Here is a 23,016-nt window from a genome sequence, read left to right as displayed (position 1 = left end):
GTTATGTGAAAAAAAATTGTAAACTTATTTAGAACAATACAATTATAGATTCTGCTTTACTTAAAATGAAATGTACTGTACTGTGTCTAAAAATGCCTTTTCCAACATATGGATGCGTTAGATTGGATTGTACGCGTAAATATTGCATTGTGTTAGTTGTTATATATTGAAAGCAATCGGAATATACACTTACTAAATATAATTTAAGTAATTATATGGTAATCATTAAATAAAAAAGCAATTATTTGCACGTTTCTGAACATGTTTTATTCATATTAACTTTCTTTCATAAACATATCTTGTATGTATAAACATATAAACATACTTTTTATATAAAAAAAATATTTTATATAAACTATTGGAAGGCAACAACAAATTTAGATTTGGCGCGGTTAAGATATGTGCGAGCGCGCTAGTGTAGCGTGATCTGCTCTCTCTCGTAACATTGAGCACGCACGCTGTACGATACGTATCTCGCTTTGTAAGAAAACGCATTATAAACTGTACGAATATAAGATAAGTCAGGAGTACTTATTTTTCATCGACTAACTAAATAAAGGTCAAGGTATTTAGTAGTACTGCTCATAACTCTCGATTTATTGCGTGTACCATCATATTCCTCGGGCATTTCTAATAGGTTATGGGCCCAGGATACGTGGCATAAAGAGAGGAATAATGGCAGATACACGCTTTACTATCGCAAAGTTGAACAACACAAACTTTCATGTATGGAAGTGCAATGTAGAATTACTACTAATTAAGGAAGATCTGTGGCACACTATCAGCGAGGCAAGACCGACACAGCCGGACGAAAGGTGGCTCAAAGCAGATAGGCAGGCACGTGCTACAATCGGTTTGTTAGTCGAAGATGACCAGTTACGGTATATTAGAGATACGAATAGCGCTAAGGAAGCGTGGACAGCACTGCAAAGTTATCACCAAAAGGCTTCTCTTACAAATCAAGTATTTTTATTTAAGAAAATCTGTAGTATAAAACTTTCAGAGAATGGTGATATGGAGAGTCATTTAAACGCAATGCTCAACTCAGTGGACCAGCTAACAGCCCTCGGAGAAGCGTTAAAGGATAAAATGGTTATTGCTATGTTGCTGTGTAGTCTCCCGGAATCGTACAATACATTAATAACTGCTTTGGAGACGAGGTCAGAAGACGAACTAACTATAGAACTCGTCAAAGGAAAACTTCTCGATGAAGACAGAAGACGGAAGAATGCAAGAGGTCAAGAGGACGAACGAGACGATAGAGCACTTAAGACGCAATCTAAGAAATTTACAAAAGCGACATCAGAGAAGCAGTATGTGAAGAATATTACATGTTTTTTCTGCAGTAAGACAGGTCATTTGAAGAAAGATTGCAGAAATTACATAAAATGGAAAGAAGCAAAAGCAAAGGAGAAGGCGAATCAAGCGGTAAGCAAAGACGATGATGATGCACACATCTGTTTCAGTGTTCAAAGCCAGAACAACAGCGAACGAACATGGTATATTGACTCAGGAGCAACTATAGTCATATGAGCAACATTAAGGATTTCTTTAAGACACTCAATAATAGCACAAATGAGAAAATAAAGCTAGCAAATGGAGATTGTGCAGAAGTACATGGAATAGGAGATGGTTATCTCACCTGCAAAGACAGTAAGAATAAGCAAACTACAGTTATGGTTAAAAATGTTTTATATGTTCCTTTACGCTAGAAGAAAGTTTATTGTCAGTAAGAAGATTAGTAGAGAAGGGTTTTCAAGTAAAGTTTAAAGAGAAGGTATGCAATATAGAAAAAGATGGAGCTATCGTAGCTACTGCAGACTTGGATGGAAACTTGTACAAATTGAGGTTCGGTCATAAAGCTTTAATGATCACAAACAAGCACAAAGAAAATTGCCAGCACACGTGGCATAGAAAACTCGGCCATAGGGATCCAGAAGCAATAAAACTAATGGAAACGAAGGATCTAGTAACAGGTATGAAGATAGTAGACTGCGGTATAAGAGGCGTCTGCGAAACCTGCATAAAGGGAAAAATGACCAGACAACCATTTTCAAAGAAGTCATTCAGCACATCGAAAGAAGTATTAGATTTAATACACACTGACGTTTGCGGTCCCATGCAAACGAAAACACCAGGAAATAAGCGATACGTACTAACTCTTATTGACGACTACAGCAAGTAGTGGTATATCACTACAGTGGTACATCTTATGGAACATAAATCGGAAGCAGCTGAAAGGATTCAAGATTATGTGAAGATCATGAAGACGAAATTCAATAAAGTACCAAAGGTTATTAGGTCTGATCAAGGCAGAGAGTATGTAAATGCAAAACTGAAGGAGTTTCTACAGAAGGAAGGAATTGAGATACAGAACACTGTAGGATATGCACCCGAACAAAACGGTGTGGCGGAAAGAAGAAACAGATATCTTATGGAGATAACGAGAGAGAGAGATGCATGTTAATAGATGCGAACTTACCTAACAAGTACTGGGGTGAAGCAGTATGCACTGCAAACTATCTACAAAACAGGTTGTATACAAAGGCCACAGGTACAACGCCATTTGAAAAGTGGTATAAGAAGAAACCATCGCTACAGCACATACACACATTCGGATCCAAAGTGTATGCTCATACTCCAAAAGAATTAAGAAGAAAGCTCGATGAAAAAGCAAAGGAATATGTCTTCGTAGGTTATGCAGAAAACGCAAAAGGATTTCGCTCGTTGGATAGAAGTACAAACAAGGTAATAATAAGCAGAGATGTCAACTTTCTCGAAGAAAATAGTGAGTCGAGCGAGGTAATGTTCAAAAGGAAACAAACACTAAACAATACGAAAGCTGTATGGGACATAGCAGAAGAAGAAAAAGAAACTAAAGCTAAAGAAGAAAGTAATAATCAAGAAGAAGAGGAAACAACCATAGAGGAGGAGAGCAGGAAGAAGAATAGTCAGGAAGATTCAAAATTACGACGATCACAAAGGGAAAATAAAGGTGTTCCACCAAATAGATTTTGTAATATGGCATATCAGGCATATTGTGTTAAAGATGGAGGAATATTTGAACCAGCTACATATGAAGAAGCAATATCTTCACCTGACAGCGATCAATGGATTAAGGGCATGAATGCGGAATATAATTCGCTCATGGATGCTAATACGTGGACATTAGTGGATAAACCAGAAGGCAAAAACGTTATAGGATGTAAATGGGTTTATAAAGCGAAGACAGATGCTCAAGGATGTATCGTAAGGTATAAGGCAAGGTTGGCCGCACAGGGCTACGCTCAAGAATATGGTCTGGACTATGAGGAGGTATTCGCATCTGTAGCAAGGCAAACTACATTCAGAACACTGTTGGCGGTTGCAAATAAACAAGGGTTGACTGTCCGACACTATGACGTATAGAATGTCTTTTTGAACGGAGACCTGGAGAAAACTATCTATATAGCACAGCCCAAAGAATTTGAGGTAAAAGGTAAAGAACATATGGTATGTAAACTGAACAAAAATATTTATGGTTTAAAACAAGCTGCTAGAGTATGGAATAAAAAATTACATAATATTTTAGAAAAAGAAGGTTTTGTACAAAGTGAAGTTGATTTGTGTTTATATATAAAAGAAATCAATAACGATAAAGTTTATATAATGTTATATGTAGATGATATCTTAATTGCGAGTAATAATATAAAGTATATATCCTATATGTATAAGAAACTAAGTAACTTTTTTGAGTTAACAGATCTCGGCGATATCAGTTACTATTTAGGTATTGAAGTTACAAAAGATAAAGATGGGATTTACAGTATTAGTCAAACAGGTTACATTGAAAAATTACTAAGGACTTATGGAATGGAAGACACAAAGGAATCAAAAATTCCACTCGATGTAGGATATGGAAAGACAAAGGACGATACGGATAAGATTGAAAAGAAGATGTATCAAAGTATTGTAGGAGCTTTAATATATATTGCGACAAATACACGAATAGATATAACTGCGAGCGTCTCAATACTCACAAGGGAACGGTTGGAAGTGTCCTTCACCGATTTGGATGCGCTTTGGATATGTTGTAGATCATCAAAAAATATTAGACACGTATTTTTTTTTAGCGGCGTATCTCGACGTTTAGGGGTTGAACCAACCCCTCGAAAATAACGGATTTTATAGTTTTTTGCGAATATCTTCGAAAATATAAGGCGTAACGACAAAAAATTTGTACGAAATGTTTATGGCTTTTTGTGCTCTTTACAATGGCGTAATCAGATTTTTCAAATTTGTCACATTTTTTAATTTAACCCCACCCCCACCTATTATTTTTGCCAAATATAACAATTTTTCCAACGCAAATTTAAGAGCGTCAAATGCCAAATACATCCTTGTATATTTTTATTATAATACCATTATTAGATTTTTGGCAAGACGAGATGATATGTGGTATAGGCGTCGCGCTGTAGGTAGGTGTTGCGTTATTTGTAAGTGGTGACGTCTGGCAGTGTCCTCGAATCGGATCACGCGGGAGTATTAACGGCGATCGGCCGCGAGGCCTCACGCCACTCTGACACGCTTGGCTCTAGAACACCGTGACCGCCGGGGCACGAAGCCCTCGAGGCACGCGCTCCGCCTAACCGAGTAAGTAAGGAAACGATGAAAGTAGTGGTATTTCACCGGCGATGTTGCCATCTCCCACTTATGCTACCCCGGGAAAAAATGTTTATATACAATTTTATCTAATTATATCATATTATATATAATCATATATAATAAGATCTATTTATGTATTCATTTATATGCAATTTTATCAAAATATTTATAACTCCATATCAAATTATGCAATATTATATTACAATTCTTTTCTGAGTAAATAATTACATGTAATTATATCAAGATATGTATAACTCCACATCGAATTATACAATATTATATTAAAACTCTTTTTTGAGTAAATAATTATATGTAATTATATCAAAATATTTATAACTCCATATCAAATTATGTAAAGTTATATTAAAAGTCTTTTTCGAGTAAATAATTATATGTAATTATATCAAAATATTTATAACTCCATATCAAATTATGCAAAGTTATATTAGAATTTTTTTTCGAGTTGAGATACATCAAATTATATACAACATATATACAAACTTATATATAATTGCGCCAAATTAGATATAATTATATATATATTTTTTAATGTTTGATTGAAATAATAAATAATAAATTCGCGTAAAAATACCATTTTTCTAGTATAGAATAATGTAATTTTATTTTTATATGTATGTGTACATATATATTTTATTGTTCACATAATAGAATTTATTAAATTTGGTGTGTTACAAATATAAAAAAAGATTATATATAATTATATATAATCATATATAAACTTTAAATTTGGATTATCCAATAGATGGCATTCGATAGGATTTGTTTCTCGTATTTAAAATTTGACGAACAGTAGTATAAAAACGGTATCAAGAGACACGGCACTGTCTCAAGCAATGCCAAGTTATAATATATGGAATAAATCATTTCACTTTTGATTCTACATATTTACCACGAAAATGGACCCATTAAAGATTTGATCTAATTGTATCCAAAAATATATAATTATATCTATTCATTTATATATATATGAAGTATGCATAGTTTGATCTAATTACATATAATCATATACAATTTTATCTATTTATATATAATTAGATCAGGTCAAAATCCATGTATAATTATATCTACAAAGTTATATATAATTAGATAAAATTGTATATAAACATTTTTTCCCGGGACACCTCTCATGTCTCCTTACAGTGCCAGACTAGAGTCAAGCTCAACAGGGTCTTCTTTCCCCGCTAATTTTTCCAAGCCCGTTCCCTTGGCAGTAGTTTCGCTAAATAGTAGATAGGGACAGTGGGAATCTCGTTAATCCATTCATGCGCGTCACTATCGCGCGTCATGGCGTCTCCGCGGTGAAGAGGATTCGTTCGAGGCGCTGGCCCCGTCTGTCAGTTACCTTTGGAATATCTGGTGATACCTGTTGAAGAACGAGCGCCCATCGATACCTTGCGCTCTACCTCGAGAAGTCTGGATTAGAATCCGCGAAGGGGCCCCGCCGAGAACGAATCCTCGAGTAAGTAGAGATCAGGTACGCCCTCCTCGGGAACATCGTCACGGCCGACAGTCACGTTGCGTAATCAGTGCGTCGTGTTAAATGTTGTGGAATAATCGAGATATAATCGTGATATATGTTAGAGTCGCGATCGCGCAACTCATATTGCGGATTCGGGCGGTCGCGCGGTAATTTCGGGAAAATACGTTTTGCGAGTGGCAATGTATTGTGGATGGCACTCGGTCTCGTAGTTAAGTCGTAGAGTACTCGGGCCCTCGAGGAAGTCGAGTATTGTGTCGTGCGTTGGGTAAGGCCGTAGAGTCATCGGGATTGGCGCAGTGCCGCGGAATCGCCGGGTTTCGCGAGGAATCTCGGGATTAGTGTGGCTAGCCGCGGAATCGTCCGCGATTCAGGCCATTTCGTGCTTGGGGATATCTGAGGCGAGGACAATCGTCTGCCGTGATTCGGCAAGGCAAGATCGCCCGCCGAAAGTAGGTATCAATTGCGAGGACGACCGCCTGTCGGCAGGGCCGACACGGCGAGATCGCACGCAGCTATTGTCGTACGGAATCGTGGTGGCCCGAGTGCGTGTTGCGTGGTTCATTGTGGTTCGAGCCTTCGGGTGAATGCGTTGTTGCGTTAGAGTCGTGCGTATGTGTGAATATTTGTCGGTATTGCGTTGTTGCGTTAGAGTCGTGTGTATGTGTGAATATTCGTCGGTATTGCGTTGTTGCGTTAGAGTCGTGAGTATGCGGGAATAGTCGTCGGTATTACGCGTTAAACTCGTTGAGCACTTGTGATTTGCGTTGGCGTGAAGGGCGGTTCGCCGTGTGATTTGCCGCTCTCGCCTTTGGCTCGGGTGGCAAACTTCACACTCGTCTGAAAAACGCTGCTTTCTCCCCTTGGTGCACAATATACTGTAGTAGGTGCTTACAACGTGACATTTTATGAGCAAAAAAGATTATATAGTCACTGGCAAGACTGGCAAAGAATTGAGTAAGAGCTGAATAAAAAATTATATTAAATATTCAATATCAAAGAAAAAAGTAACAAGCGTAAGAAACCAATAAAAGTTAACAATAAAAATGCACTTACATGTTCACAAAACGACAGCGTACAACACAGTTCTTTACACTTCAGTCTTATGATCTGAAATGCTTGCTTTTCGGAATTATGACACAAGCAAATGATATTCAAATGCGTGAATTTAGTTGTTGATTTTGTTGTGCCGTAACCGGGATAGTATATTATTGTAGCGGTTAATGTGACGCACGTGTTCGTTCAGATTATGATTTGCGACTGCCCGCCCGATCTTACAATTCGGCGGTATTTATAATGTCGGAGTCGACATTCCGTTGCTAGTCCAGGACTCTCGAAATAGCGTTAACCTCTCGCTGTCAGCGCCTTGCGCTGGCCTTTGCATCAGCGCTTTCGGTCATCCCGGAGTTGAAATGGACATTTTTAAGCGTACGGCGCAACTGAACAGAAATAACGCAACACCTACCTACAGCGCGACGCCTATACCACATATCATCTTGTCTTGCCAAAAATCTAATAATGGTATCATAATAAAAATATACATGGATGTATTTCCCACACAGCACATGATATCATTCGTATATACTGAATTAATACTCAATATACTATAGATGTACAAGATATACTGATAATATCTCTATAATATATTTTGCAGTATATTATTTTACTGATATTTTAAGAATATTCGAAATTTATCAGTAATATTCGGTCTATTTATCGAATATTTTTACGATATGCTAAATTTATCAGAATAGTATATTATTTTATTGATATTTTAACAATATTCGAAATTTATCACGCGGGCGGCAGCGCGAGCTCGCGCGGCAGGAGAGTTCGGCTCGCGCCCGCTACGCGGCGCATCGCCAGTATTCTTTCGCGTAATTAAGATTCAACATCGACTCCTATATCTAGGGCAGCTCGGCAGGGTTTCTCCAGCGTTCTCAAGTTCGCCAGTCAGGACGTGCTCACCAGCAGGGCCTCTGACATAACCCTTTTTGTTTACGAAGTGTGCTCCTCATCCGGGGCCTTCGTTTATACCTGCTTTGCAGGGCATTAAACTTTCTTCGGTAAGAGTCAACAGAGAGCAAAATTCAAAAATTTGTTTGCATTAACGCAACAAAATTATTTGTTTGGTTTGTTAACAAGCAAAATATTTTCTAGTAGATACTGGTAATGTGATCAAAATATTTTTTTAATATACTCACAATATACCAAGAAATATTCTCAGTATATACTGAGTAAGCTTTTAGGGCAGACATTAGAACATCCTCAGTACGTTCTCAAAATATCATAGACGTATTTCGAATATCAACAGGATATACACAATCTACGTTTGTGATATACTGAGAACATTCTCAGGATCTACCTGTGCTGTGTGGGTTGGCATTTGACGCTCTTAAATTTGCGTTGGAAAAATTGTTATATTTGGCAAAAATAATAGGTGGGGGTGGGGTTAAATTAAAAAACGTGACAAATTTGAAAAATCTGATTACGCCATTGTAAAGAGCACAAAAAACCATAAACATTACGTACAAATTTTTTGTCGTTACGCCTTATATTTTCGAAGATATTCGCAAAAAACTATAAAATCCGTTATTTTCGAGGGGTTGTTTCAACCCCTAAACGTCGAGATACGCCGCTAAAAAAAATACGTGTCTATATTTTTTGATGCTCTACAACATATCCAAAGCGCATCCAAATCGGTGAGGGACACTTCCAATCGTTCCCTTGTCAGTAGGAAAATGTGTTTCCAACAGCGTCAGATTTGATTGAAGCAAAAAGGGTAATTAAATACTTAAAAAGTACAAAAGATTTAAAGTTAAAGTTAGGTTCTGTAGAGAAAGAAGGGAAGGATGTTCTAGTTGGTGGATATTCGGATGCCGACTGGGCACAAGATGTAAAAGATAGAAAGTCTAATAGCGGTTATCTGTTTAAGTTTAATGGAAGGACTATAAGTTGGGCTTGTAGAAAACAGACATGCGTAGCGTTATCATCCACCGAAGCGGAATATATTGCTCTCGTGGAGTCATGTCCAAGAAGCGATATAGTTGCGAAATTTACTACAAGATTTTAATGAAGAGCAAATACAGCCTACTGTAATTTTCGAGGATAACCAAAGTTGTATTAAGTTAGTTAATAAGGATAAGTATAGTAAAAGAACAAAACATATAAGTACGAAATATAATTATGTAAAGGATTTAAGCGATACAGGTTTTACTAGATATAAGTATTGTCCAACTAAAAGCATGTGATCGCGGATATTTTAACCAAACCACTGCAGCAAGTTAGATTGAAGTTTTTAAGACAACAAGGTGGATTAGATGGTTAAAAGGAGGTTGTTGTTGAGGAAGAGTATTGGAAGGCAACAACAAATTTAGACTTGGCACGGTTAAGATATGTGCGAGCGCGCTAGCGTAGCGTGATCTGCACCGATCTGCTCTCTCTCGTAACGTTGAGCACGCACGCTGTACGATACGTATCTCGCTTTGTGAGAAAACGCATTATAAACTGTACGAATATAAGATAAGTCAGGAGTACTTATTTGTCATCGACCAACTAAATAAAGGTCAAGGCATTTAGTAGTACTGCACATAACTCTCGATTTATTGCGTGTACCATCATATTCCTCGGGCATTTCTAATATAAACATAAAACATAAAACATAAAACATATAAAACTACTTTTTTAAATGTAAATATTTTATATTAAAAATGTATGTTTTTCTGTAAAAACGCTATTAACGTGGTATTAAAAATTATATATTTAAACTTATATAAGAAATTATTGATTAGCAAATATAACTAATCAATTATGAAAACTTCTTATTCTTTTATATCTGTTACCTGTTACACTGTTTTTAGCTTCGTGGTATAATCTTATGTTAAAATATTTATGCAAAACCTGATGTACTAATTCAGATTTATGAGTATCAAAAACACATGTTATTTGGATAAAATCATCTAAACGACTAAAGATATCACTAGGTAACAAACGTTTTGCGCTATATATAAGGCTATTCATTAAGTTTTTAACTGTAAATAGATTTTTATGTTGCCTAAGAACACGCTCAGCAACTTTACAAATTTTAATAACTGAATCACTAGGAAATAATAATCTTTCCCTATTTTTTATTTTTATTAATAAAGATTTGGTTTTGGGGTTATCCGGGGTTGCGATAGAAAACAATAGACCTCGATTAAGCCTCAAAAGAATGGAATGTTTATTATACCCATACAGCACAAGTAGATACTGAGAATGTTCGAAGGATATCTCAGCAGTAGATTGCGTATATTCTCACAACATTCGAGATACGTACCACGATTTTCTGAGAACATACTCAGAACATTCCTATTTCCGCCCCACCTAGTTTATTAGTATCTACTGAGAATATCCCGCAGTAAATACCAAGAATATCTCAGGTATCAATATAGAACCAAGGATAGAATATGCACGGTATATACTTATTACGTTCGATTAGGGTTAAATAATTGGTACTCTTTTATATTTTATAAATTTATATTTATTTATATGTGCATTGTAAATTATTGTCAATGTATGTACATTATACACTACAAATATTAATACTGACAATTAATACCGCAATAACGCCGAGTTTAATGCTTATGTTACTTCGAGTGTCATACGTGATGAGAGAATTGCTATAGAATAATAGATTACTGCCTGTTTTATGTCACATACGATTTCCTTATAGAATATTGCAGTGCTGTCGAACTTTAAATCACATAGTGATTTGAGTACATCCCATACAGCACATGATATCTTTCGAATGTTCTGTACTCGTACTGTACATATACGTACCGTATATAATATACCTGGAACATTTCTATAACATCTCTAATAGTACATTATTTTTCGTAAATTCTCAGGATGTACTTGTAATATCTCAAAGTAGTACATTATTTTTCGTAAATTCTCAGGATGTACTTGTAATATCTCACAGTAGTACATTATTTTTCGTAAATTCTCGTATACTACTCAGAATATATAAATTAATACGGATCAGAAGATAAAGTGTCCGCTCGCGGTGTGTTGCTTTCACCGACGACGCCGAATCGGCTAAGTCCGAAGGCGGCGTGTTGATGCGCGCGCTAGGCGAGCCGAAGTCGCCCCGATGAGAGTCGATCGGGCACGAAGCCACGAACACGAAGTCGGACGTCGGCGGTCGGACATCTTGTCGAAGTTGTGTCGTGCACGCAAGCGAGAAGCGCGCGAGGACAAGAAACGATCCGTGAGTGCGAGAAACGGCTGTCCATAGTGTCCATGTGCGCGACGGTCTCGTCGACATAACCTTCCGCGGCTTCTTTGGCCCCGTCTTTATTAATTCGGTCATTATTCGCGTATGTGCACGCGAACGAGGAAACGATCCGCGAGTGCGAGAAACGGCTGTCCGTGTGCGCAACGGTCTCGTCGACATAGTCCTTCCGCGGCTTCTTTGGCCCCGTCTTTATTAATTCGGTCATTATTCGCGTATGTGCACGCGAACGAAGAAACGATCCGCGAGTGCGAGAAACGGCTGTCTCCGTTCGACAGCAACGCACGACAGCACGTATACGGAATACGGATACGTGTCTCGTGTGTCGTCCTAAAACGTTGCTCAAACGTTGCGTCAGCCTCTCGCTTTTGCCTTTCGTTCACTTCTACATTCGTAAAGAACGGAAAATATTGGTAAGTTTATTATCATAATTCGTAAATAGTGAATCGAGCGAGAATCGGCACAAATTAATGTCACTGTTATTATATTTTTCAGACTCGACGACCGGTGTTTCCTCCGTTTATCTTACACGGACGTATCTCGTGTGTCGTGCTGAAACGTTGCGTCAGCCTCTCGCTTTTGCCTTTCGTTCACTTCTACATTCATAAAGAACGGAAAATATTGGTAAGTTTATTATCATAATTCGTAAATACCCGCGGAAAAGAGTTAAATATGTTTTAAATATGGTTTATATTAGTCATTTATATGAACGAAATTAAACTCAAATAAAAACCAAATATTAAATATAAAAGTAATTAAATTTAAATATGTTCCAAATTTGGATCGAAATTAAATTTAAATAAGATCTTGCTATTGGATTTAACTTGTCCAGGCGCATATACCCACACAGCACATTATATCATTCGTATATACTGAATTAATACTCAATATACTATAGATGTACAAGATATACTGATAATATCTCTATAATATATTTTGCAGTATATTATTTTACTGATATTTTAAGAATATTCGAAATTTATCAGTAATATTCGGTCTATTTATCGAATATTTTCAGGATATGCTAAATTTATCAGAATAGTATATTATTTTACTGAGATTTTAACAATATTCGAAATTTATCACGCGGGCGGCAGCGCGAGCTCGCGCGGCAGGAGAGTTTGGCTCGCGCCCGTTACGCGGCGCATCGCCAGTATTCTTTCGCGTAATTAAGATTCAACATCGACTCCTATATCTAGGGCAGCTCGGCAGGGTTTCTCCAGCGTTCTCAAGTTTGCCAGTCAGGACGTGCTCACCAGCAGGGCCTCTGACATAACCCTTTTTGTTTACGAAGTGTGCTCCTCATCCGGGGCCTTCGTTTATACCTGCTTTGCAGGGCATTAAACTTTCTTCGGTAAGAGTCGACAGAGAGCAAAATTCAAAAATTTGTTTGCATTAACGCAACAAAATTATTTGTTTGGTTTGTTAACAAGCAAAATATTTTCTAGTAGATACTGGTAATGTGATCAAAATATTTTTTTAATATACTCACAATATACCAAGAAATATTCTCAGTATATACTGAGTAAGCTTTTAGGGCAAACATTAGAACATCCTCAGTACGTTCTCAAAATATCATAGACGTATTTCGAATATCAACAGGATATACACAATCTACGTTTGTGATATACTGAGAACATTCTCAGGATCTACCTGTGCTGTGTGGGTATGGATCATATTAATATTTAATAAGCATCTAACCATCCTGAGTTCAAATTTTATTTGTATTTGAAACAAATAAAATTTTAATTAACACCCAAATTAAATTTTTATTTAATTGAAAGTGTTCCCATTGACCCATCATATATTCATATTTAATCAAAAATTGTGATTCATAAGATTTTAATAAACCTGCGAGTTATGTTAGTCTTGCGTTGTAGTCTGTTAGGTTATAGGTTTATTGTTGAATTTTGTCATTATCAACCACAAATCTGCATGTTTAATTATGTTAATTATTTTATACTGTCTACATCGTACATATATTTTATAATTTCAGTTTTAGTTATGTAGGTCATTGGCTTCCCACATAGCATGCATATCAAAAAGACGTCCAGAAGATATCCCGAAGATATATTTAGGAGATAGGATATCTTCTCGGGATATCTTCGGGACGTCTTTTTGATATGCATGCTATGTGGGTTTTTAATCATTTTAAATATATATGTATCGAAAAACAGGCAAATTATGTATTTTCTGTTAAGACATGGATATTTCATCATTTCGATATCGATTCAAAGCTATTTTGATTTGCCTGTCAAATATATAATAATATTGCCATTATATAGAATGCAATATGAATAAAAAATTATATTGTATTGGCAGACATGGATAATGTAAATATTTTATAATTTGAGCATTATAATAATTGCGTTACAATATTAATTTTTTTAGGCTTCCATTTCCATTAAATAGTTACTTTATAACTGTAAAAGTCACAACAAAATTCCTGTTTGTAATTTGACAATTTTGAAAATTAAAATATTATATAATAGGTACATTTTCAGTACTACATCCGCTCATTTATTAAACAAGAAGTTAAATTAAGCAACTAATTAAATTATTAATATTAAATATTAATACAATAAGAGATATTTGTATTTACATTTATCAAAATAAAAAATAAGTTCAATTATGAAAATAAATATTAATAATTGGACTTATTAAAAATTAAATAATTTGTTCAGATATTGCGCTCGAATTCTTTTCGCGTTTTACAACGCACGATTGTTTCACATTAGATGGCGCGACGCGCGAGTCGCCACTCTCAAAGAGCCCCCGCCTCCTTCCTCACTCGTTAGGTGTCATGGCCGCACTTGCTTGCGTTTCTTCGAACGTGTCGAGTCCGTTATTTCTTTCTTGACGGATTGATCGTTGCGGCGCGTGTTCTGGAGACTAACCGAGCGAGAGTCGGATCACCAGGGAGAGCTCACCGCCAGAAAAGGGAGAGCTGCGGCAGCTAGCGTCCGAGAGGGAGGATCGAGGCGAGGAATCCGGTTCAGCGAGCGGAGTCCTTAAGGAGGTTGGTTAGTTCTCAGTGCGAGGCAGACGGCGCGGCAGGGGGAAAGCATATAGGTTAGATTTTCGTCGCGTGAAATAAACGAATTTTAGCAAATAAATATGTGGAATGCATTTAATTGCTGTTTCTTAAGGTTTAAAAAGAGTTGTTTGTACAATTGAAACCCAAATACGTTATTATCCACATTGAAATGTGGAAATAATAAATGTGGTCCTGTTTTTTTTATTTTTACAATTTCTTGATAACTATAAAGACGAATCATTTCAGTCTTCGAGAAAGTTTTTCCTAAATATGTAAAGAGTTATTTGCACCTATTTTCACTAAATTATTATCATTTTTAATATGCTTTCGAGAGTTACATTACAGGTTAGGTAACATTTTTGCTGTGTCGCCCGTGTATAAGAGAGAGACAAGAGTATAACTTCAATAATTAATTACTCGACAACCATGCAGACGATCAAGAGACACGGTAGTGTCTCGCGCCAAGTATACGCGGAGCGAGGCCGACCGTGACTCTTTTACGCGACGCGACGGGTTGCGAGTACTCGAGATGTTGAGATCTCGATAACGAGTGAACGGATCAAGTTCTAAGTAGGCTTGATCGATAGCTTAGGGTCGAATTAGGGGGGGGGGTTACTCTTATAATATTTCCGTTATGTGCCCTACGAGCGGAGATATTACGATGCAAAGTCTGAAATGGTAAATTTTAATTAAGATACGTCGTCGTCGTCCTACGGTTGCTTTTTTCCTCGATAGATGGCATTTGAGAACATGTCGAGCGTTCCCCCGGGGCCCCTCCATGACAGTGTTGCTACACTGAAAAGAGACAGCATATATACGCGTACTCGCGTATACGTGTGCGCTCGCCGCTCAGTGCGTTCGCGCGGACAGCGCGCTGTCAGGCTGCGGTCCAGTTGACGCTACAAATGCTTCGGAGCATTCTTCTTCTCCTTATTTCTTCATTAAAAGAGAAGATGGACCGCAGCTTCAGTCAGTTATATTATTATATAACCTAGAAATAATGACAGTCGTGACCGTCGCCGCGTGATAATATATATATTATTATATAACCTAGAAATAATGACAGTCGTGACCGTCGCCGCGTGATAGTATATATATATATATATATATATAGTGACGTTGAGTGTGTTAATAAGAATAAGAAGTCGACTGATATACAGGCCAATACTTCATTCTTCGTGCATAGAGATAGAGATTAGTGTGGATATATCGGAGAAGCAGTCTATCAAGAAAAGATAAAATTTCTTAACGGTGTATCTTTGACTCTTGAAATATTCCAATGGCACTGGCAGGACCCGATTTGCCGCAAGTTCCGAATCCTTTGAAATCTATACAGAAATATTTAACAGTCGCGTCGAAGTACGACCAGCGAGATAACGTTGTCAGTTATTGGTGTAAGTACATATATTATTATTTTATACATCGGTAATGACACGGTGAAAAAATGTATTTTCTATTTTTTCTAACTAAGAGAGACAAAGAGTTAATTAAAATTTACGTACAAAAAACAGGTCGCCTGTATGCTCTTCAAACTGAATTGAAATTGTCTACCAAGACATCGGCGGAGACTAATTTTCTACTAAAGTTGATGCACTGGTTGGAAGCAACGAAGAAAGAACTGCATGACAACGAAGCTATTACTAACGATGTGGCCGCTCAATCGCATTTAGAAAATTGGGCCCTAAAGCTCTTTTTATATGCCGATAAGAACGATAGGGCTGCAAATTTTTCCAAGTGTACTACAGAGCTTTTATACCGCTCAGATATTGTACGAAGTGTTGACGTTGAGCGTGGAAGCGGCACAAAATCGGAAGTACGTTCAATGGAAAGCAGCTTATCTCAACAATTGTTTCACAAATGGAGAAACTCCGGTGCCAGGGCCAATAAAAGAAGCAGATGATCATAGTACTCACAAAGCTGAGGAAGATGACGTAAGTATAAATAAATGCATATTTATAATATGTTTATTTTATTTTAATATAATATATACATTAAAAATATTTTAGATATGTTCTTCAGATATTTCCGCCCCTCCGGATACTACTGGCATTGTTGCTGGCCCTTCAAATACCGCCACTGTTGCCGGCCCTTTGCGTACCGCTACTGCTGCCGGATCTTCGCGTACCGCTACTGCTGCCGGCTCTTCGAGTACTGCTGCTGCTGCCGGCCCTTCGAGTGCTGCTGCTGCAGCCAATCCTTCTAGTATCTCCACTGCTGCCGGCCCTTCGAGTACCTCTGTTTCTGTCGGCCCTTTGAGTATTGTCGCTGCTGCTGGCCTGCTGATTCGGGTAAATTACACATATACATAATTGATTATATTTACATATGTATAATTGATGTTATATTTATATTTATTATATTAATGACTTACTTTTTTATTTTAGAACGAAGAGGAAGGGGCACGAAATTTTTCCAAGAATGTACTACAGAGCTTTTATACGTTCAGATATTGTACGATGTGTTGACGCTGTTTGGAGAATTGAGCGTGGGAGCGGCACAAAATCGGAAGTACGCTCAATGGAAAGCAGCTTATCTCAACAATTGTTTCACAAATGGAGAAACTCCGGTGCCAGGGCCAATGAAAGAAGCAGATGATGATAGTACTTCTATTAATGCGTCGAATGACAACGATGGTAAATATTGGGTGCTTATCCTCACAAATTTGTCAAATTCTAATGAACATTTTATGACCATCAGATGAGCCTGAATCAAATGTAAATCCTGGAAATCCTAAGGATAATACTTTGCTAGACATTCCGTCTGTTCCTGCAAATCTCCCAACTACAAGAACGCAGTGGTTTGAATCAGAAGATGATGAGTATAAAACAGAAAGTAAGTCCTGTAATGTAAATTGATATATTCGCAAATGAGATAAAATGAATAAGTCTGGGAACACAAAAATGTGAAAAATAATCATTTTATTTCGAACACAATACAATTTTGTAGGTGGTGCCAAGTTGACGGTTGAACAAATTAGCAAGGTTCAAAAAATGATCAAATGGGCAAGCAGTGCATTGGATTATGATGATGTAGCTACTTCTGTAATGAATCTTCGGAAAGCTCTGCATCTTTTAACTACTGGTCAAGAATCCGCATAGATGAAATGGATAGAAAATGCGTTCAGTAATGTCTTACTTATAATTAATTATGTTGAATTTGATGCTTGTATCGCGCCCAGTAAAAGATATTTTACTAATATTTCACAACTCTTGGGTACAAATAATAGAAGATGAATAAGAGGCATGGTTACAATTAGCTAGTCAAATCAACCTCTGCATATGGTGCACTTAAATAAAAATAGAAATTGTTGCAGTATTTTCCAGATTGTAACTATTGTTGTCCAAGATGAAAGATGTATAGTTAGAGTTTTATTATATTTATTGAAACTACTTTAAGAGTATTAATATTCATTTTAATAAAAGCTTTAGCATCGCTATTTTGTTTTCTTATTATTAATAAGACATTTTTGCGAGAAATCATTGTTATATTACTAAATAAATAATGAAAAATGAACATTTAAATGGTACAAATTAGTTATTTTGGAATTGAATATAATTGCTTTTACAAGCTTTAGGATTTAATAATCATGGCATTGATATATGATTGTCTTAACTGTTATATAAATAGAGAGAGATAATTTCTTTGACCCAGAGAATATCATCGTTTCCTTCCTTCCTACATATTACAAAGTTTTTGTATTGCACATCGAATCTTTATATATAAAAAGAATCCAGAAATATATCAAGAGACACGGTAGTGTCTCGCGCCAAGTACACACGAAGCGAAACGCATTGTGATGACTCTTTTGCGCGAACGCACGAGTTTTACGATTTTAGATCCACACACACTTTTTGTATTGTAAAACCGGTTTTAGTTTTTCACTGGATCTAACGAATTGTCATAACTATAAACGTAAAACGTAAATATAAGCTGAAGAACCAATCAGTATATTGCTTTAACTTTATGTATTCTAGAAGACGATAGAAATGATAATACAGTTGGCCATAAGCAGAAGTAAGTACGATTTCAACCGGTGACAATCTTAAGCATCGTCTACAATGGCAGCAGGAGTATACATACAGTAAGACGTAAGCAGTAATAATATAACTTATTGACTAATGGGATTTTTACAATTCAAGAATAATTGACTGTGGTTGGTCAATAGCTTACTGCTTAAGTCTTGCTGCATACTCCTGCTGCCATTGTAGACGACGCTTTAGTGCTGGTCTACAACCTTACTTTAAAAAAAATTTAAGCTCTAAGCCGTAAGAAATTGACCAATCACAATAGAATGTGAAGAGAATATTCGACCGTGATTGGTCAATTTCTTACGACGTAGAGCTTAAATACCCTTTAAAGCAAGGTTGTAGACCAGCACTTATCTTACTTACTTCTGTTTACGGCTCATTTCTATCGTCTTCTAGAATACATAAAGTTAAAGCAATAACAATATACTGATTGGTTCTTCAGCTTATATGTTTACGTTTTATGTTTATTTATGGTTATTATGGCAATTCGTGTGCGAAAGTCTTTAGGCCGGTATTCATAGTCGCTTTTTATTTTAAGACCGTCTTAAGTAATGTCTTAAGATGCTAATACGGCTTTGTGATTGGTTAATGACATCTTAAGATTGTAATTACTTAAGACGGTCGTAAATATAAGATCTGACTATGAATACCGGCCTTAGATCCAGTGAAGAACTAAAGGCAAGAACCAATCATATTACAGAATTACTGAGCGCTCACTGGTCTGTTTTGTCTGCTGAACGCGCCCAATGTTACCATTTTACCAATGTTACCATCTTATAAAATGTTTCTGATCAACCAATCAATCTATGCACCACAAAAGCGAAGGCGCCACAACACAAAAATTGCGTTTCGCAATTGTTGATGCCGTTGGGTGTAGATGGTTGTTTTGTTGCTGTTAGTCGTGTCGTGATTAGTTATTTTATAATAATCGTGGAATCCAGCCCGGATCGAGTTCGCGAAGGAAGCAGAGAGACACGTAAGTGCTTAAGTCTATTGTAGTTGAAGTTACCGCGTATGACAGCAGTTTTTCCATATATCGTTGACTCTTTCAGTTAACGACGGTGACTATATACAGGCTGTGATCAAGATTGATCGTACTTTGACGGAAAATATCTCCAGAGTTCTTTATCCTAACGATAATTTCTTCGAGGGCAAAGAGCTTAGGTTGAAGCAGAGACAAATGTAAGAGTTTCCGCACAAGACTTGTGTGATAGCGTAGCATGGTTATAACGTAACATGGGTCAACGCACAAGAAACGTATCGGTTACGGCGTTATATGCTTATAATAAATGCCTCGGATCGAGATTGATTCTCTCATGCAGTCTCACGTATAACGCCGTAACCGATACGTTTCTTATGCGTTGACACTGCACGTTACGTTACGCTACGTTACTATACGAGAGTCTTGTGCAAAGGCTCTAAGTCGTAAAAGACTATGTATGTACCACGCGGTCATTAATGCCTTCGCACCTGAATCTGAGATTTCTATAGTGCATGTAACGTGCACTATAGAATTGCACTATCTCAGATGAAAAGGCATTAACGACCGCGTACAATAGCTTGTCACGACTTTCGTTTTTCTCTGTTATTTAGTCATTGTTGCTCATCGTATCGTCGCTCGTCGCATCGTCGCTTGTCGCTCGTCGCATCGTCGCAACATCGCTCGTCGCATCGCTGGAAACATGATTTCTGGAAACGTCTCGAAAACGATTCACGAAGCTGAAGAAGATGACGTAAGTTTAAATGCATATATATTTATAACATGTTTATTTTATTTAATTTTTAATTTTATTAATATATACATTAAAAATATTTTTTTAGATTGATATGGCAGACATGGAACTTTTGTTTCAAGATTCCTCAGACATGTCCGTCCCTCCGGTCACTACTGGCTGTTCAAATACCGCAACTGTTGCCGGTCCTTCGCGTACCGCTACTGCTGCTGGCTCTTCGAGTACTGCTGCTGCTGCCGGCCCTTCGAGTTTCGTCGCTGTTGCCGGCCCTTCGAGTGCTGCCGCTGTAGCCAATCCTATTATCCCTGCTGGTGCCGGCCCTTCGAGTGCTGCTGCTGCAGCAGCCAATCCTTCTAGTATCCCTGCTGTTGCCGGTCCTTCGAGTATCCCCACCGCTGCCGGCCCTTCGAGTATCGCCGCTGTTGCCGGCCCTTCGAGTATCGCCGCTGCTGCCGGCCGTTCGAGTATCGCCGCTGCTGCCGGCCCTTCGAGTAACGCCGCTGCTGCTGGCCTCGCTGATTTAGGTAAATTACACATATATAATTGATTATATTTACACATGTATAATTAACGTTATATTTATATTTATTTATATTGATAACTTACTTTTTTTATTATAGCACGAAGAGGAAGGGGCACAAAAGCCGGGAAAAATCGAAAAGCAAGAACCTTCTTTCAGTTTCTATTTAATATGAGTGATACATACAGTAGGCATTATTACGGAAGAGGAAGAGGAAGAGGAAGAGGAGATGTAGGAAGAGGAAGAGGCAGAGGACAAAGGCAAGGAAATTAAGTAGGCAGCATATACATACAAGGTACTTATATGCAAGATATACACTGAAAAAAAAAATTAGATTCAAGAAAATATTTATTCAGATAGTAAAAAAAACTCATAAACTATTTTTATTGCTTATCCCCGCAGGGTTTGCAAGTCGCTTTTATAAGGGACGTTACCCAAACCTTTACACTACTACCCTTTCTCCTCTCACTTTAACCCTTTGGACCAACGGCTTAACGTCTCTAATATAATCACATATTTATTTAGATTTAAGTAAAGATATCTAATTCTACATAAATATGTGACTTTATTAAGTAAATAAACCATTGGTACTATCTGAATAAATATTTTCTTGGATCTAAATTCAAAAACTTATTGTGACACACGCAACTTTTCTATTTCAGATTGGAGAACTGCTCGTATCGATACTTCTTCGCAGTATCTTCCCATATTATTTCCGCTTTACTTCCGCTGCGAGGCACATATATTTTGATCCGTCTTCGCACCTTTATGATAATGTCTATTCGTATCCGCGCGGTTCGATCCAAGTTTTATTTTATTACGGTTCAGAGCGCTAAAAATAATTTGAGTTTTTTTTAGTACGTTTTAGTTTTAGTACGTTAGTACGTTGAGTTTTTTTTAGTAGATTTTATGTAATTGAGGCGGTCTACACAAATGTGAGAGGATTACTTTGTAATCGAAAGAAGTATAAGCTCGAAAGCTTCGTTTATAGATCAAATGAATTGATTTAGAGAAATGGAAAACCACGCGCTTCCCATTCTTTTTTTGTAGATCTTTTTCATTCTACGTTTTATGCGCAACTCCAATTCCCAGGTGTAATTGTATTAATAAACTTATGACACTCATTATCTTTAGTTTATATGCTGTTTGTACGGATTCGTGTAAGTTTTATAATAAAAAAAAACTATAAAAAAACAACATGGTCTCGTGTGTAAAGTTTATTTAGAAAATAAGATAGAAAATAAGACGTATATGAAATTAAGAAAATAATAAATAATCATAATAGGGGAGACCGGGGCTAAGCCGACAACGGGGCAAACTTGACACTAGGCTTTTTGCCAATTTAAATCTATCGTAGAAACTTGCCTTTCCTACTGTAAATGCGTCTTTATGTGCCAGTATTATCAACGGAATTTGGTAACATTCTGAGTTATAGTGTAATTTTTAACGCGACATAAGCGTTTTTGATAGTAAAAAGTAATTTTTCTGATCTCTCGAAAATGTCTACTCTTTCATCGAGCTTTACTCTTGCGAATCTACCGGTAAGTGATTTTGATGGGAAATTTGATGCTCTATATGAATCCGATAATCGTTTTTGGATATTTTCAAAATTTTCATGTTTTTGAAGTGACAAAAGTGAAAAACGACGTCCGGGGCAAAGTCAACACCACGCCGTTTCGTCGGCTCCCAGTAACAAACGATGCTTGTCATGCAGCCGTATGGCTCATGACAAATGTATGCGCACGTCCGATCGCGAGTTTACCTGCATTAATTGTTTTTCAGACATGAGTTTAGATGAAGATAATTGAAAGTTCAACAATTTTTGTTCTCATTATTTCAAATGATTGTTCTAGCTACTTTATTCCGAATTTTTGTACTTTTTAAATACACAATAAACAATGTATTTTCATTTTCAGACAGTAAAAAATAAGTTCCAGATCAAATTGTGTCGATCAGACAAAGTGTTGAGTTTGCCCCGGCGGGGTGTCGAGTTTGCCCCGGCATTTTTCAATTCGAAAATTTGTCTTCGCGTCACTTTTTCTTTCCTGGCGGCAAAACAAAGCGACGTACAGCAAAACTTCCTGAATCAATTTTGTACCTGAAGAAACACTCTTTAAATATGTACCATTGAATTTGCCTAAAAATTTTAATTAAATATTAAAAATTGCCTTTGAAAAAATAGTGTCGGCTTAGCCCCGGTCTCCCCTATGTGCATAGTTATTCATAATAATAAAATGTTATTTCATCCTAATTAGTTATTTTATCCTAATTTATTATAGTTCGT

At 36.9% G+C, this 23,016-nt stretch overlaps 1 protein-coding gene and 1 pseudogene across 12 annotated transcripts in view; both read left to right on the top strand.

Moving 5' to 3' along the window:
• LOC139781236 (cytochrome P450 4C1-like) overlaps positions 1-1,653 on the top strand; it is a 71,869-nt gene extending 70,216 nt beyond the window's left edge. For 9 of the 12 annotated variants that reach the window (XM_071720069.1, XM_071720065.1, XM_071720074.1 and 6 more), the window contains one exon: positions 638-1,653. In XM_071720069.1, coding sequence (XP_071576170.1) covers positions 638-1,533 — 896 coding nt within the window. In that variant the 3' untranslated portion in view covers positions 1,534-1,653. The remainder of the gene's footprint in view (positions 1-637) is intronic. The other 3 variants (XM_071720073.1, XM_071720072.1, XM_071720076.1) reach the window with 3 other exon arrangements.
• A 7,199-nt stretch (positions 1,654-8,852) lies between these two features.
• On the top strand, positions 8,853-21,929 carry LOC139781239 (vacuolar protein sorting-associated protein VTA1 homolog; annotated as a pseudogene).
• Positions 21,930-23,016: the final 1,087 nt, after the last annotated feature.

This window comes from Temnothorax nylanderi, unplaced genomic scaffold (assembly GCF_030848795.1).
Source record: "Temnothorax nylanderi isolate EJ_2023f unplaced genomic scaffold, tnyl_v1.0 TNYL_tig0324_pilon, whole genome shotgun sequence".
Taxonomy (NCBI): domain Eukaryota; kingdom Metazoa; phylum Arthropoda; class Insecta; order Hymenoptera; family Formicidae; genus Temnothorax; species Temnothorax nylanderi.
Note: the sequence above shows the minus strand (reverse complement) of the source record. Positions and strands in the feature narration are given on the sequence as shown.